Here is a 16568-nt window from a genome sequence, read left to right on the forward strand (position 1 = left end):
TGAATAAAATTCAGTGGAATTTCCCTGTTTAAGAGAACAAACATATCGACTGTCCAGTGAAGAACATCACCCCTGATGAAGTTCTAGTTTGGTTGTAATATGAGGGGAAATATGAGCACCATTCTACACAATATGGGCAAAAGTATTGGGACACCTGCTCATTCATTAAAAATAAATTAAAATAAATAAATTAAAATCTGCTTTTGTTGGAGTAACTGTCTCTACTGTCCAGGAAACAAGACTTTCTACTAGATTTGGGAGAAGCATTGCTGTGAGGATTTGATTGTATTCAGTAACAAGAGGGTTAGTGAGGTCAGGATGTTGGATGATGATAATCACCCCACCTCATCATCCCCAACTCCTCCACCATCATTCCAGAGAGCACAGCTCTTCCACTGCTCCACAGCTCCTCAATGCTGGGGGGCTTTATACCCCTCTGCTCCAGAGAGTCCTATTCTATTGGCAGCACTTCTTCTCTACAGGGACTAGACCAGCTGTGTGTGCATTTGCACATCCGTGTCAACAATTGGTGCAGATTAAAGTAGCTGAATGTATTCATTAAAAGGGGTGTCCACAAACATTTGCACATAAAGTGTAGTTAATACAATCATTTACAATCACATTGACGACAATACAAACAGCTAATCTCCCATATATTCACCCTCTACCTCACACAGCAGTACAACCCAAAACCTGAGGAAATCGGAGGCAATCAGCCTGTTCACACCTGCCTTGCGTTTCATATCCGGACAGTACCAGAACAGATACAGACATTCGATCTGGACAGAAAGTGCAAGTGTTTTTTGTTTGTTTGTCTAATGTTTCTCAACACGTCTGCTCCAATACTGATCCAACATCGCCAGGCATTCGACATGCTCTGAGGAAAGTGTTGGGTCCCCAGCTCCACCCCACCAGCTAACAGACGTCTCTGCAGGTCAACATCGCTTGCAGAGAGCGCCATCTACCCACCTGGAGAGAGCACGGCCAATTGTGCTCTCTTGCAATAATAGTACTCCTAGTGGAAACACATTGGACCTCTGTTTCGCTCAGATCACAGTATCTGGATCGACCGTCACCAGATTCTGTTTACACTTGTCAATAAAATGCTTCCAGTCCGATCAGAGGAGATCCGATTTTAACTCATCAACATGTAGTAGAAGTATCATCTAGGACCTTTTAGGACCCAGTATGCAACTCGTTAGCCAGCAGAGCTGATCCACCCCCTCAACTGAATTAGCTATCATGCTGCTGGCTAGCCAGCCGAGTTGCCCCCCACCCTTAACAGTGTTTTATCACTTTATTATTTTACTTGTATCCCAATTATCAGCTGATCTTGCGCAAGGTTAGCTCAATAGCGGATAACAAGTGCACGATAGCTGGCTTTACCTGTTGGTATCAGCTGTATATGCCAGCGTAGCAACAACAATATTATATTGTTAAACTTGTTAATAAGTGATTCCCATTTAATAAAGTTAAATAGCGACGCTTTATCCAGATAAAATACTTCTCAATAATGATCAATAAATATCTCTCAATACATTTTAATCTGGAATATAAATACGACAGCCGCGTGAAGATGGGCAGTTTATCACGCACACGGTTTTTACACACTTATTTCAACTATTTAAAAAAAAAAATCTTAAATGTGGACGAGATTCGTCTCTGACCACCTCCGAATATGGTTTGAGTAATCCGATTGTAATCCAATCACAGCGTGTTTTTATCCAAAAGCGCTCACCAATTCACCCTAACCGCCACTAATGCCAGGTGTAATGAAGCTCCTAGAAGAAACAATGGCTAATTAACCCAAAAAACGTCTAAAGCATCTGAACCTTATTTATAGAGAGCAGGACTTTTATAGAGATCTGGTCTGAGCCCCCAGTGAGGGAACCAGAGGAAGATCTCCCCCAGAGCGAGAGAAAGAACCTCTGGGAGGGACCAAGACTCAGATAAGCATGGAGACAGATGAAGCCTAAAGAAATAAAAGCGCTGCTAATGCCAGGTGTAATCAGACTCTCTGGTGAGCTGCTAGGGAGCAATGAGGAGTAAAAGGGGAGGGGTGAAAATCCCCTGCTGGACACACACAAAGGTGTATTTTTCTCATATAAACACATTCTGTCCAGCTGCCTCAACAAGAGACACTCCACCACTTTATAAAAGCTGACCCGCCGACTCGCCATGAAGACGGCAGTCTTCTTTATGGGCTACAAAAAAGTAGATTTCAAATAGTTCTATACAGAACCATCTTCATCTGAAGACCTTCCATTGAAGCGTCCAAATGGTTCTTTAAGTTGTCACGGATTTATATAGCAGAAGTTCTCAACACTGGTCCTGGAGAAACTCTTGTTCTGCATATTTTAGTGTTTGCTCTGCTCCAAACAGGATGTCTCAGTGCAGGGAACCCCAGGATTATGGCCTGTCCTAAAGAACCCTCTATAAGAACACGCTTCTACTAAGGCACTTTAAAACTGCTTTATATCCAGATCAGACCTGGATCTGGACAACCCTGTGGTGTACACTCTATAATCTCTATACATCGATCAGCCATAACATTAATACCGCCAGGTTAAGAGAGTCGGCAGAGAAACAGATGATCTACAGTCTGGAACTCTAGAACTACACAGTGCTCCTGTATGGTCAGTGGAGCTGATAGAATGGACAATGAGTGTGTGAATGAGGAGGTGGTATTAATGTTATGGCTAGTCAGTGTATCTGTGTGTTCGTCACCGTGGACACACAAACGAGAGGAACATGTCTACCTCGTTCTGGATGACCTCATGAGGGGGGTGAATGTTATCTGGCGAGCTGTGGCATGATGTCATTTGCCAAGCGTCAATAAACACAACGGGCAGCTCCCTAAACATCATCCTCAACGCAGAGTCCAGCTGCCACGACAACCAGTCACTGCCGTAAACGTCCTTGTAGCCCGTGTTAGCCGTCTTGATCACCACGAGGGTCTGCGGCGCCCTCTGGAGGAGGGATCGGACGGCGCTGCGGATTCCTGCCAGCCTCCGTAAGTATGTGGTCAGCGGAAAGGTGGTGAAGTGTGCCCAGATGGTGAACACCACAACAGAGTGCTGACCTCCGGCTAGGGCGTCCATCTCGGAGGCGATGCAGTGCAGGTCAGCACGGGGGGTCAAGCTCGTTCGGATCGGAAGACCGTGGGCTCGCCACATCAGACGTATGTTGTTGCCCGTGTCCACCGCCTCGAACGGTCCAGACTTGGTGGAGGTGAACAGGTTGAGCTGCTTGAGGGCTGCGAAAACACAGAAAGACAACAGTGGTGGTGAATGGCAGCAGGTGTCGGTCGCCATGACTACAGCACATATACAGCCCATAATTTATCTCCTATCCAAACCCACCAGTGAAGCTACATGAGTCTTCTGTGTTTTATATGGAATGATGATGATAATGATAAAACAGTGATGCTACTTTGTATCCCTCCACCATACAAGCCCATCTGTCAAGCATGGTGGAGGCAGTGTCATGGCTTGGGAGATGGCTGCTTCTGGGACTGCTGTACTATTTGATGGAGGTGTTAACTGATGGTGTAAAAAATGAGCACTTGTGTATTAATGATGTCTTTTACACAGAGTCTGAAACTGACGGACTGTGACACAGCCTACTTTTGCTCTCATTTCAGTGTTATGTGGTTGCGTTAAAATCAGGCTGACCATCCAGAGCTCTGTTGACATGGTTGCAAACCAAACAAGCAGCAACACACTCAGAGTGGCTCAGCAGTCTAATGCCCTGCTACTATGGCACCTGGGGGTCATGAGCTTGAATTTGTTTGTTGTTGTTGCGAACAGTCAGAAGTAAGTTGTGAAGAAAAGCGAAAAAGGAAGAGAGCTTAAGTTGTGAACAGTGAAGAAAAACAAGACCAAAAAAAGAAAATAGTTTGAGTTGGAAACAGTTTGGATTGTCCTTTATTTTAGTAAATGGCACTCCTGGTGTTTCCTGTCCATTTTTCTGTATTGCTTTTAAACAGTTTGTATACTCCCACTTCTCACAGCTGTGGAGGCGCGGTGGAAACACACTGGACTTCCATTACCAGGGTTGGGAGTTCAAACTCCACCACAGCCACAGACTCACCAAGCACCAATCTTGACTTAAAACAGTCACCATCACCAAGCTTACATACTATAATACCCCCCCCCAAAAAAAAAGGTAGATTCATTAAATGAATAAATTTACTGCACTTGAGTCCAAATCCCACTCACGTTTCATATCCGGACAGTACCAGAACAGATACAGACATTCGATCTGGACAGAAAGTGCAAGAGTTTTTTGTTTGTTTGTCTAATGTTTCTCAACACGTCTGCTCCGATACTGATCCAACATCGCCAGGCATTCGACATGCTCTGAGGAAAGTGTTGGGTCCCCAGCTCCACCCCACCAGCTAACAGACGTCTCTGCCGGCCAACATCGCTTGGAGAGAGCGCCATCTACCCACCTGGAGAGAGCACGGCCAATCTGAACTCACGACCCCCGGACCATAGTGGAAGCGCATTGGACCACTGAGCCGCTCAGTTCACAGTATCTGGATCCACCGTCATCAGATTCTGTTTACACTTGTCAGTAAAATGCGTCCAGTCGGATCAGATTTTACTTTCCTACGTAAAATAAACTCATCAATGTAGTTGATGAAGTATCATCTAGGACCATTTAGGACCCAGTACATTAGCCAGCCCATGTGGCTAGCATGCAACTCGTTAGCGAGCAGAGCTGTTCCACTCCCTCTACTGTATTAGCTATCATGCTACTAGTTAGCCAGTCAAGCTGATCCCCCTTTGATTGTATTAGCTGTGTTGATAGTTAGACGTGTGTTGAGTCCTAACCTCCCAGTGTCAGGAACAGAGCTGAACGGCTGGGGGATGATGGTAAGTACTTTACTTTACACCGTTTAGTCGTATCTAGGTGCATCCTAGTCTGATTGTGTCCACAAAGAACCGCAAACTAGAGCTTCCCTCGCTAATGAGGCCTTGTGTGGAAGAGAGGGAGGTTGAGGAGAGCAGGGTGGACCAGCAGCAGTGGTCCACTATGTAAAATATCTACCCTTTTTTGTCAGGTGTGACTAAGTCTTAACTCATGATGGCAGCAGCAGCAGCAGGATCCAGAAGTCTACAGAAGCCAATTCATAGAGACACAGGGTCCTGCAGCAAGACCATGACCTGAAGCACACTGCCAACACAACGAAGAACTTTATCAGGGGAGAAGGAAAGAATGCAACAGTTTGGTGATGTCAGCGGATCTCCGGCTGGATGCAGACTGTAAACATGCAGATGTTTACTTGAATTTTCTTGAAGTAACTTTTTGGGTGGTCTGTCACCCCCAGGGCTGGGTTGTTTTACACCACCCTCTGTGTGTCCTCCACTACTTTCAGAGGAGAGTTTACAACAGCGACATTCATCTGCTCACATGCAGAACATGCGTAATGTCTATCAGCTGATGGGATGCACTACGCGTCACATGCTTTCTCTGAAAATATAACCTCCAGGTCTAATAAGTAAAGGGTGACTCAATGAAGGGCCCTTTCAAGTAGCTTTCACTGGCCCGGTCTGCAGGGTCTGCTCCCGGACGCTTCAAGCTGCTTCAGAAGTTCCAGTGCTAAATAAAGGGTCTGGACCATGGAAAAGGAAATCCTTGCTTTAAATAAATGAGCGTAATTTACTGTGTGAACATCAATTCACTGTTTATGTCATAAAAACACAAACGTGTGTACTGCATATATAGTATATCACATGAACATGCGTGTATGTGGAAATACACGCATGTTCATATGGATCAGATTTATTATATATACAGTCAGCTGTTCTGCTCCCCCCAGTGACTGTGTACATCAGTATATCCATTGTAATTTAGACTCAGGTTAGAACTTGAAACATATAATCTGAGAGGGGTGTGCCTTAAATCCCCTAATTAAAGGAGGATCTGAATACTTTTGGACAGACAGGGTTTGTGCCTCTCTTAAGTGCTGTGGTTTAAGGAGGGATTGTCTAACTGTGTGTGTGTGTGTGTGTGTGTGTGTGTTTGACGTACTTGGTACTTGGCTCAGCAGGTACTCGTACCACTGCCTCAGTGTGGAGTCCCCCATCATCAGAACCTGCTTGTCTTTCAAGCATGCTGTAATCTGATTGGCTAAGGGGAAGGACTGGGCGTTGCACAACAGTGATGTCCACCTGTCCTGCAGATAGAAACCAGCTGGTGATGGAGTGCCCAGTCCTGGAACACACTTCACACTCTCACCTAAACAACACACACGCACATGATTCAGCAGTGAGTCGCAAAGTGTAATTAATGAATTTAATTAAAACAGTAATAATATCTAAACAAATAATAATAATAATAATAATAATAACAATTATAATAATAATAATGCTTGAGCTAAAGTGGTTAGTACTTCCAGGCAGTTGTTCTGTAGTCACCAAGGTGAAACTTAATGAGCAATGAAGCTACACTGCTATTACAGCTAACAAATAATGGAAGCTCATACCCCACCAATTAGCACTGGAGCTACAATGCTAATGTAATTAATAAGTAATGGAGGCTTATATCCCACCAATTAGCACCTGCTGTAAGATGTGTAAAACTAACGAGCCCCCTGGGGAAGCAGAGTAATGACTTAGCGACACTATCCTTCAGTCAGTACGGTGAGTATCAGAACACAGCCACGTACAGCACAGAGGGTGACTGCTCTTCATATGACAGTAGAAACACATGGAGCATGTTTTTTTCTCTGTTTGTGAACACACTGCAGGAACGTACCTGAGATCAGGTCATGATGAAACACGTTCACTGTGAGGTCACTTCCAGACAGAACAACGTTAGTGTTGCTGCTGCAGACAGACATAAGGGGAGAGGGAGAGGTCCATTCATCTATTCTTTTAAATGTATAGACATTAATTTCTTATTACACTATGGACACTATTACTACTAAGGACAAAAGTATTGAAATCAAGGGTACTAAAAAGAGCTGATCCTGCTTCTGTTGGAGTAACTGTCTCTACTGTCCAGAGAAGAAGACTTTCCACTAGATTCTGGAGGAGCAGTGTGTGTGCATTTGCACATCTGTGTCAGCAATGGGTGCAACTTTTAGGAGCTAAACGCATTCATTGGAAGCGGTGTCCATGAACATTTGGATATGTAGTGTATATTAGATAAATGTGCTATATGCACACCAGGACGTTTGCAGTGGTGCTAATTCATTTTGCATGTGATCGCAGTCATCGCTTCAACACTCCACCTAAAAGCTTAAAAGCTTCATCACTCAAACTCATCCCAAACTACTTCAGTGGAGCTTCAACATCCCAACTCATCCCAAAGGTGTTTGTTGAAGTGTCATAATTCCATCTGATCCCAAAGGTGCAAATTAGAGCTTCATCAAACTCATCCCAAACTACTGCACTGGAGCTTCATCACTTCAGTTCACTCCAAAGGTGTTCAGTGCAGCATCATCACTCCAACTCAGCGTTGAATATGCCTTAACTCAACAGAGGGGCTGTCTGAACACTGTTGGACTTACAGCCTGTCATTACTGGCACATAATGACTGTTTATGACCTGCCAGTGAGGGTTTGGTTGCATCAGTGCTTTGTTTACTGTATGTAGAGTAAATAACTGTCAGAAATCAAAGAGTACAAACCTCATTCTCCATAATTACTCAGCCCACCAGAAAGATAATGATGAGTTTCTCTTTAGCAACAGAACACAAGACATACTGAATCCAGAATCCAGAGCGTTCAGTTGTCTTCCCAAAGCACGTAAACGAGCTAAGAATATGGGGAAATTGTGCCATGGGTAACGAGGAGGAGACGGGTTGCAAGTGCACATGTGCGTTATGGACGTTCACGCGAGAGCCACAGTCGTTACGAGGATTCAATCCAGCAGGCAAATACATATGATAGATAAAAAAAACTAGGCCAGGAACAACCGGGAGGGTGGAGGACACTGGTGAGAGGGCTTAAACTTCCTGTCTAATGAAAAAACTCACAGCAGCAGCGTGTACCAAACCAGAGCTCCGTCCAATCTGCTCTGCCTCGTATCTATGCTAAAGCCTCCCTCCCTTCTGTAACAAAAGTCCTCACACAGTAACACGGTAATACAGAATACCATAGTGTTTAAAAATGTAGACAGTATCTCAAAATAAGGACAGCATTTCAAGATAACAGCGTGTCTGATGTGTCTGATTTCTGTGCTGAGTTTGATTAAAAGCCTAGATGTTTAGCCTGCTAGCTAGCTGATCCAGCTTTAGATAGGAAGGTATGAGTCCAAACCCAGAAGAACCGGCCTCTCATTTATCACTCCAACAGCAGCCAATCAGAGCCGTTCTCATCTAAGCGTGTATAAGCAGGCTTTCGGTCAGACAGACCTGAGCATGTTCTGTGGAGAGCTGACTGTTATCCTGCTAACTAAGCTAATGCTAACCTGCTTCTCTCTCCTGATTCAGCACTTTAGCATGTGTAATTGTTCTTAATTGACGTTGATTGATTTGTTTGATTGATTTAAAATTGCAGTTGATCACAATGACGGCCTTCCTCCGAGAAGCTGCACCAAATCTTTAAACCAAACAATGCAATGAATTATGGGTATTCCATGTCAGTGCACTATATAGTGATTAGGGCACAGTTTCAGACACAGCTCAGGATGGAGCACCACCATCAGCATTTGAGGTTGCGCAGCTGGTTCCATGGCTTCCGTTCAATCTCTTCTGACTTCTGACGGCAGTAACTGTTTGGATGAGGTGGATTAGGGTTGGCCTCAAAGTCTGCATGAATGTAATATGCAAATGCTGATGGTGGTGCTTCATCCAATAATTTGAGATGAGTTGGGGAGCTGAGAATAAGATGGGATGGTGATCAATCATCCAACATCCTGATCTCCCTAATGCTCCTCCAGAATCTAGTAGGAAGCTTTTCTTGGACGGTAGAAATAAAAGTACATCTGGACTGGACTAGTCCTGGAGGACCACCTGTCCTGCACATTTGAGAGGTTTCCTGCTCCACTACACTACGTTCACCTCAGAAAAGGCTTGTTGATTAGCTGATGAGTGTTTTGAGCAGGATACACACTAAGAGGTGCAGTGAGGAGACCCCCCAGGACCACGGTTGGAGACTAACTGGTCTAAACAATCCCACAATCTGCTCTAATGTGACCCTAATGTTTCTTCCAAACTCAGATCCAACAGAAAACATGAATGCCAGAGCTAAAAGCAGCAAGGACAGAAGAAATGAAGCTGATTAGACTGTGTGCCTGTGGGCTATGTCTGCAAAAAAAAGGTGAACTGATAGTCCAGCTTTTATGTTTGGAGCGATGTCACAGTATTTTTAGAATACACCAGTGAGTTCTGATCTTGCCAGGCTCTACAGTTGGCACTCTGCAGCCTCCAAACCAACCGCCTTACAGTCTAATCATGCGAACACACACTGATATGATTCATGTATGCAAATGCACACTTACCTGTGCAACAGGGTGGACTCCAGGGTGGACAGCTGCGCCTGGTATCCTCCCATGTTGTGGTCCACCCAGGCTGAGCACGGCAGACTCTTGGGTTTACGGCAAAACCATGTTTCCCCGATGGTCCCCAGTCTGTATTCACAGCAGCACGAAGAGTCCTGTACCAACCTTATACTCGTCTGGGCATTACACACCACTTGCTCCTCTTGACCATCCCCTCTGAACACCCCGAAGAAGTACACCTTGTCCGGATCGCGTTCTCTGTGCCTGCCTAGGACCTGCCATGCAAGCAAGTACAGCTGTAATCAGCTTTATTGCTCTGAGCTCCAGTCTCCTGCTCAAGCTCAGCTCAGTTAACATACGACTGTGTTTAGGTGTTCAGTAGGCTACTAAATGAATCACTGCTGGATCGGTAAGTGGCATAAATCTTTCAATCACTGCTCTAAACGATTCGGTAACAGCTATAAATGATTCAGTAACTGCTATAAATGATCCACTAACAGCTATATATGATTCAGTAACTTCTCTAAACGATTCAATAGTGGCTATAAATGGTTCAGAACATTGTTAAATGATTCATTACCTGCTGTAAAGTATTCAGTAACAACAATAAATGGTTCAGAACATATTTAAATGATTCATTAACTGCTGTAAGGGATTCAGCAACTGTTTTGAATGATTCAGTAATGGCTATAAATGATTTACTAACTGCTATAAATAGTTTAGTAACAACTATAAACTGTTCATTAACTGCTGTAAGTGATCCAGTAACAGCTATAAATGATTTACTAACTGCTATAAATAATTCAGTCACTGCTATAAGTGGTTCCGAATATTGTTAAATGATTCAGTAACTGCTGTAAAGGATTAAGTAGCGGCAATAAATCATTCCGTAAGTGCCATAAATTATTCAGTCACTGCTCTAAATGATTCAGTAACTGCTGTACATGGTTCAGAAACTGCAATAAATGGTTCTGAACATGTTTAAATGATTTATTACCTGCTGTAAGGGATTCAGTAATGGCTATAAATGATTCAATATCTGCTGTGAGGGATTTAGCAACTGATAAGAAAATGTATGTTATGCCTTTTGGAGTAAAGGGTTCTAAGCTTAAAGAGTATTTCAGAGTATGATTCAGACATTACCCACATTTTAATGCAAGGTGTAAACAGCCTAACGTAGTTATAGGTAATGAAAGTTGTTCATTACCTAAAAAGTCAATTTTCTAAGTTATAATCAAATCATTGCTCCAGGGCTAAGCTTTGTTGTAAGGTTGAAATGATATGTTAGATGTTTTTAATATAATTTAAACTCTCACTTTAATTTGACATAGCCCACCTCCACAGCCTCACTGGAGTGGATCATCCGTATGGAGACACTGGCCAGTCCTTCCCAGAGCAGCCTGAAGGTGACAGTATAGATGCCATTGTCGTGGTCAACCACCTGCCCGAAAACACTCGCTTTCAGCTCCTTGTTAAACAGCTTAGCCTGGAAGAAATCCCCGCCGTACGTTTTTGGGTTCTTCAGGCCGTCCCTCGCTGTTATGATCACTGTAATTCTGTCCCCAACTCTGTAGCTTTCTCTTGGATTCAGCAATGCGTACGAGCTCGTGTTCGGGCTCGTTATCTGATTGGCTGCAGTAATGGTGGTGGGTGGGACCGGCCACTTCAGGGCCTTTTCTATGGATTGTAGTTCTTCAGGTGAGATGAAGGAGAGGTCAGTGTGGGTGGCAGGTGGAACACTGGACACATCAACATTATAGCTCTCTGTTGTCAGTAGGAAACGCGTAGTCTCTGGTTTGAGAACTGTGACTGATTTAAATGCTAAAAAAACAACAGGCAGCTTCTCCTGCGACAGAGGATCAACAGTAAGTTAGCCAGCGTTACAGCGCTAGTTATTAATTACACTGTTTATAGACTGTAGCTCCGCCTCCTCAGTGTATATCACAATACCTACATTTAGAGCCTTATTAATATTCACCCTAATGAGACTGTAGCTCCGCCTCCTCAGTGTATATCACAATACCTACATTTAGAGCCTTATTAATATTCACTCTAATGAGAGACTGTAGCTCCGCCTCCTCAGTGTATATCACAATACCTACATTTAGAGCGTTATTAATATTCACCCTAATGAGAGACTGTAGCTCCGCCTCCTCAGTGTATATCACAATACCTACATTTAGAGCGTTATTAATATTCACTCTAATGAGAGACTGTAGCTCCTCCTCCTCAGTGTACATCACAATACCTACATTTAGAGCGTTATTAATATTCACCCTAATGAGAGACTGTAGCTCCGCCTCCTCAGTGTATATCACAATACCTACATTCAGAGTGTTATTAATATTCACCCTAATGAGAGACTGTAGCTCCGCCTCCTCAGTGTACATCACAATACCTACATTTAGAGTTATTAATATTTACCCTAATGAGAGACTGTAGCTCCGCCTCCTCAGTGTATATCACAATACCTACATTTAGATCGTTATTAATATTCACCCTAATGAGACTGTAGCTCCGCCTCCTCAGTGTATATCACAACACCTACATTTAGAGCCTTATTAATATTCACCCTAATGAGACTGTAGCTCCGCCTCCTCAGTGTATATCACAATACCTACATTTAGAGCCTTATTAATATTCACCCTAATGAGAGACTGTAGCTCCGCCTCCTCAGTGTATATCACAATACCTACATTTAGAGCCTTATTAATATTCACTCTAATGAGAGACTGTAGCTCCGCCTCCTCAGTGTATATCACAATACCTACATTTAGAGCGTTATTAATATTCACCCTAATGAGAGACTGTAGCTCCGCCTCCTCAGTGTATATCACAATACCTACATTTAGAGCGTTATTAATATTCACCCAAATGAGAGACTGTAGCTCCGCCTCCTCAGTGTATATCACAATACCTACATTTAGAGCGTTATTAATATTCACTCTAATGAGAGACTGTAGCTCCTCCTCCTCAGTGTACATCACAATACCTACATTTAGAGCGTTATTAATATTCACCCTAATGAGAGACTGTAGCTCCGCCTCCTCAGTGTACATCACAATACCTACATTTAGAGCGTTATTAATATTCACCCTAATGAGAGACTGTAGCTCCGCCTCCTCAGTGTATATCACAATACCTACATTTAGAGCGTTATTAATATTCACCCTAATGAGAGACTGTAGCTCTCTGTGTTTAGACCTCACCCAAAAGGACCACAAGATGATCAGGCTGAGAACAATGATGATAATGACAATCTTCAGGTATTGTCCCATTCTCCAGTGCACCTGCTGGAGAACACACAGGGTAGCAGATATCATCATCATCATCATCATTACCCGTCTTCCTCACCATCAACAACATCAGATAGACAGGGAGCAATGAACCATTTCTAAACCTGCAGCTAAAAGAGAACTCTACAGAAGCCATACACCAGGGCTCACCCCAACCCAGGGGTGCCCAGTGTCCTGGGGACCACCCCTTTAATTAAGCTCCTCATGTGATGGGTCAGGGGTCTCCTAATGGTGCTGCATGTGGCATAAATATGGCTGTGGGGTCACTGACATTGCAGTTTCAGTGGGCTCTACAGCCCCTCAGCCTACATGTCTTATAATTTTGATTGGGTTTAGGTGTTGGGTTGAAGTTTGGGTTAGTGTTAGTTTAGGATTAGATTGAATGGAAAACCTTGCATCTCCATTTTTTAGCATTTTTCACTTTTCTCCATAATGAGAATCGGACAGTCCTTCTTTATATTGGATCAGAATTTCATGAAGAGTGGACCAATAGAAATGCTCCAACTGTATTTTTTTGCTCCTCCTGTAACGCTGCCGTTTTCGTCCGATTCGTTGAGCTCAGTGTGAAATTCAGCAGATGTTCGGCTGAATGTTAGTTACAGATAAGCCAATCATCTGCAAATTATCTAGAAACACACTGCTACTGGTTACTTTATCTGACTCAGTCAGAGCCTGAGTCTACTGCACGCTGACATGTACTTCAACGCTGATGTTCGCAGACTGCAGCATTTACAACAGACACCACCACAGTGCAGTTCATCTGGGAGTGAACTTCTAATGCCTGAACAGAGAAGGCTGGTCACACTGTACTTAGCATGGGAAAAGAAGCAGCTAGCCAAAGTGGGGGAGGTCATTTCCTTGTTTATCTTATTTTTATCCAGTGTTGGATTTGAGTTCTCCAGGGTGGCAGGATCTGCAGGACCAGGACTGGATACAAAAATAACCCCCAATGTAGCCCCACCCATTCAGACTGAGGTTAAGGCAGGGTTGGTGTTCAATTCCGTTGCTGGAGATCTACTACCGTCCACCAGTGCAGCTCTATCTAATGCAAGCCCTGCTGGAACAGCACTGGCCACCACTTACTTTAAGAGGGTTTCAGGCCAAGTTGAGCTGAGCCCCAACGCCTATCAGGTCATGGTGGCCACGCCCCTTTTCCCAGGGGCTTACTCAGGAAATGACTTTCTATTTAGGGGAGAGTACTTGATTACAGTGTTGTTTGAGTTAACTGAACTCAGTTTAAAGTCTAAAGTTCTCCTAACTCACATTTGTCAGTTCTGTATCTCAGTTTGATCTGGATGAACTGATTAAATACTGTGTAAGATGTTTAGTCTGTAGCTACTTTTTCTTAATTGGTTTAGATATGGCAGCTGTTGATGGGCAAACAAAGCTAAGCATTAGCATTTGTGAGCTGAAATGTTGATGTGTAGCATTACGTAACGTTACATTACGTGATTTTAAACTGGCACTGCACTTTTTATCCACCACAACAAAGCAGGACTCTAGTATAACTGATCTAGTCAGCGGGTAATGCCCACACCCAGCTATCTGACTGTTTCAGGGAAATTCAGAGACAACTCATGTCTGTTTTGAAGTGGTTACTAAACAACTGGAAAAGCAAATGCATTGTTGTAATAAGATACATTTTTACTGATGGATTACTTCCTGAAGCACACAGACAGTCTCACAATTCAGTGATACAGAATCCAGGAGCAATTCAATTCCATTCAATTCAGATTTATTTTGAAAGAGGTTTTCACCATGGATGTTGTCACAAAGCTCAAGTTGAAAGCCTCCTTTAAGCAAGACAATGGCAACAGTGGCAGAAAAAACATCTTCAAAGGATGAGGAAGAAACAAAGGAGAACCTACCCACCTCTGGTCAACACTGGATAGCAGCAGAAAAAGTGTTCAGACAGAAATAATGCAGAAATGTGGTTCATGCTAAAGTAGATTCTCCGTTTGCAGAACGGTCTAAATAAATTCAGATTCAAATTCATCTTTTTATAGATGGCATATTTGCCTGTTTTGGAGACGTCTCCACAAAACAGTTTATTTCCCTATTTTCAGCTACAGCATTTTATTCACACAGAATGCTCAACTTTCTGTAGTCTGCCCCAAAGATCAGACCTAGATACCATTCTAAAGTTTTATTCACGACCCAGGGGCTTGATCTCACGACTATATTCTGCCATTCTCTCTCTTATAAATACAACAGAATGCATTCAGAATGGAGGAGGAGCTTGGAATGGAGCTGTCTGATGAAACCTGGGATAAGGCATTAAGCAGAATCACTGGGACATCATCCTATGCCAGGCCCTGCAAGTCCTTCACCAAGTACATTATAGTAAAGCTAAATTGGCTAAAATTACGCTAACGTTGCTGATACATGTGCCGTTGTCATGCTGCTGACACATATGTTCTGGGCATGTCCCAGATTGTCTGGACGGCCATTTTCACATTTTTATCTGAAGCATTTGATGTAGTTGTGCAGCCTAGCTTGGAAACAACTATCTTTGGGGTTCTGGAAAGCAGTGAATCAGTGAATAATAAAAAGAGCGACGCCCGGGCCTTTGCCACACTTCTAGCATGGAAAAGAATTTTGCTAGATTGGAAATCAACCCCTCACCTAAATGTACACACTGGCTTAAAATAAAAAATATTACATTTTCTATTAAAAGATCAACCAAAAAAATAAAGCTAAAACTTGGAACCCAGTGTTAACCCACTTTGAAAATATGCAAAATATCACCTTAGGCTAAGTGAGATTAGCTCCAAATTTATCTTCATACGTGTGTAATAGCTAACCAATAATGTCCCCATGTCTGACTGTTTTGTTTATTTCTCTCCTTGTTTGGTACATGTCTATGCGTGTGTATTTATTTAGATATATATGCATGTATATACATTTGTTTATTGTATACACTGTTTTAAACTAAAGGCAGTTTAAACAGGGCAGTGGGGAGGGGTAGAGGGAGGGTTCAGAGATATATGATGAAATTATATATGATTATTGATGCCTGTATGTTAAATACTTGTTCATCTAATAAAAATATTGTATTAAAAAAAGAAATGTGGGTTATGTGAGAGCAGGTCCTTAGTTGTGAAGATGTGGGTGAGTGTAGGACACATGCTCAGTGTTACTGTGAAAGGGGATTAAACTGGTCCACAACGTCCATTCAGGCCATCCTGCTGTGAAAGAATGCCAGGCCAGGATCTAGAGCAGGATGCATGATAGCGGACAGCGGTCGGGGTAGGCGGAGGGGGTAGAGAGCTGGGTCGGGGCAGCACAGGAACATGGGGATCTTGATGCATGATAGAGAGATAGAGAGTTAGAGAGAGACAGGAAGAAGAAAAACAGAGAAGGAGTAAAAAGGAAAGGGTTAGGAGGGTTTCCCAGTGGGAAAACCGGTCCAGCAGCCAGGCTTGAAGCAGCACCCAGCCACAAACAGGCTGGCACCAGCATTAAGCAGCTCAAGACATGGGAGAAAGAGAAGGTAGAAAAACGAAGAGAGGGTTAAATATTGTACCGTCTGGTGGATGAACAGTACACAAGCACAGCACACAAACCGCAGCCTATGTCACCAGCTATGCCCACTTTGAGACCACAAGGCTCTCTGACCCACGCTCTACACCTACAACTGCATCGCACCTTCACTATCATCCGGTTTGCAGACGACATAACAACGACCGACAACATCATCAATGATGATGAGGGACCACAAAGTGAGGAAGAAAAGCCTCTTTGCAAAATGGTAAACTAACAACAATCTTTCGCTTTAACCTCAGCAAACCCACAGAGCTGCTTGTTGACTTCAGGA

General features: G+C 43.3%; 1 protein-coding gene across 1 annotated transcript; it reads right to left on the minus strand.

Annotated features, from left to right (window-relative positions):
- Nucleotides 1–530: 530 nt before the first annotated feature.
- LOC140574555 (NXPE family member 3-like) lies at nt 531–16264 on the minus strand. The gene is made up of 6 exons (XM_072694410.1): nt 12665–16264; nt 10792–11301; nt 9456–9730; nt 6766–6836; nt 6040–6246; nt 531–3256 (listed from the first exon to the last, which is right to left on the minus strand). The coding sequence occupies exons 1-6, from the start codon at nt 12791–12793 to the stop codon at nt 2724–2726; spliced, it is 1725 nt and encodes a 574-aa protein (XP_072550511.1). The 5' UTR covers nt 12794–16264; the 3' UTR covers nt 531–2723.
- Between the last annotated feature and the right edge of the window lie 304 nt (nt 16265–16568).

This window comes from Salminus brasiliensis, chromosome 12 (assembly GCF_030463535.1).
Source record: "Salminus brasiliensis chromosome 12, fSalBra1.hap2, whole genome shotgun sequence".
In the NCBI taxonomy this organism is placed as follows: domain Eukaryota; kingdom Metazoa; phylum Chordata; class Actinopteri; order Characiformes; family Bryconidae; genus Salminus; species Salminus brasiliensis.

Excerpts from the sequence above, each read along its gene's own strand:
- LOC140574555 (XM_072694410.1), bottom strand. The coding sequence starts at position 12,793 with ATGATGATGATGATGATGATATCTGCTACCCTGTGTGTTCTCCAGCAG. Across the intron at positions 6,247-6,765 it reads TCATCATGACCTGATCTCAG|GTGAGAGTGTGAAGTGTGTT; the intron begins GTACGTTCCTGC and ends TGTGTTGTTTAG. Across the intron at positions 3,257-6,039 it reads CCTGCTGAGCCAAGTACCAA|CCCTCAAGCAGCTCAACCTG; the intron begins GTACGTCAAACA and ends GTGTTTTCGCAG.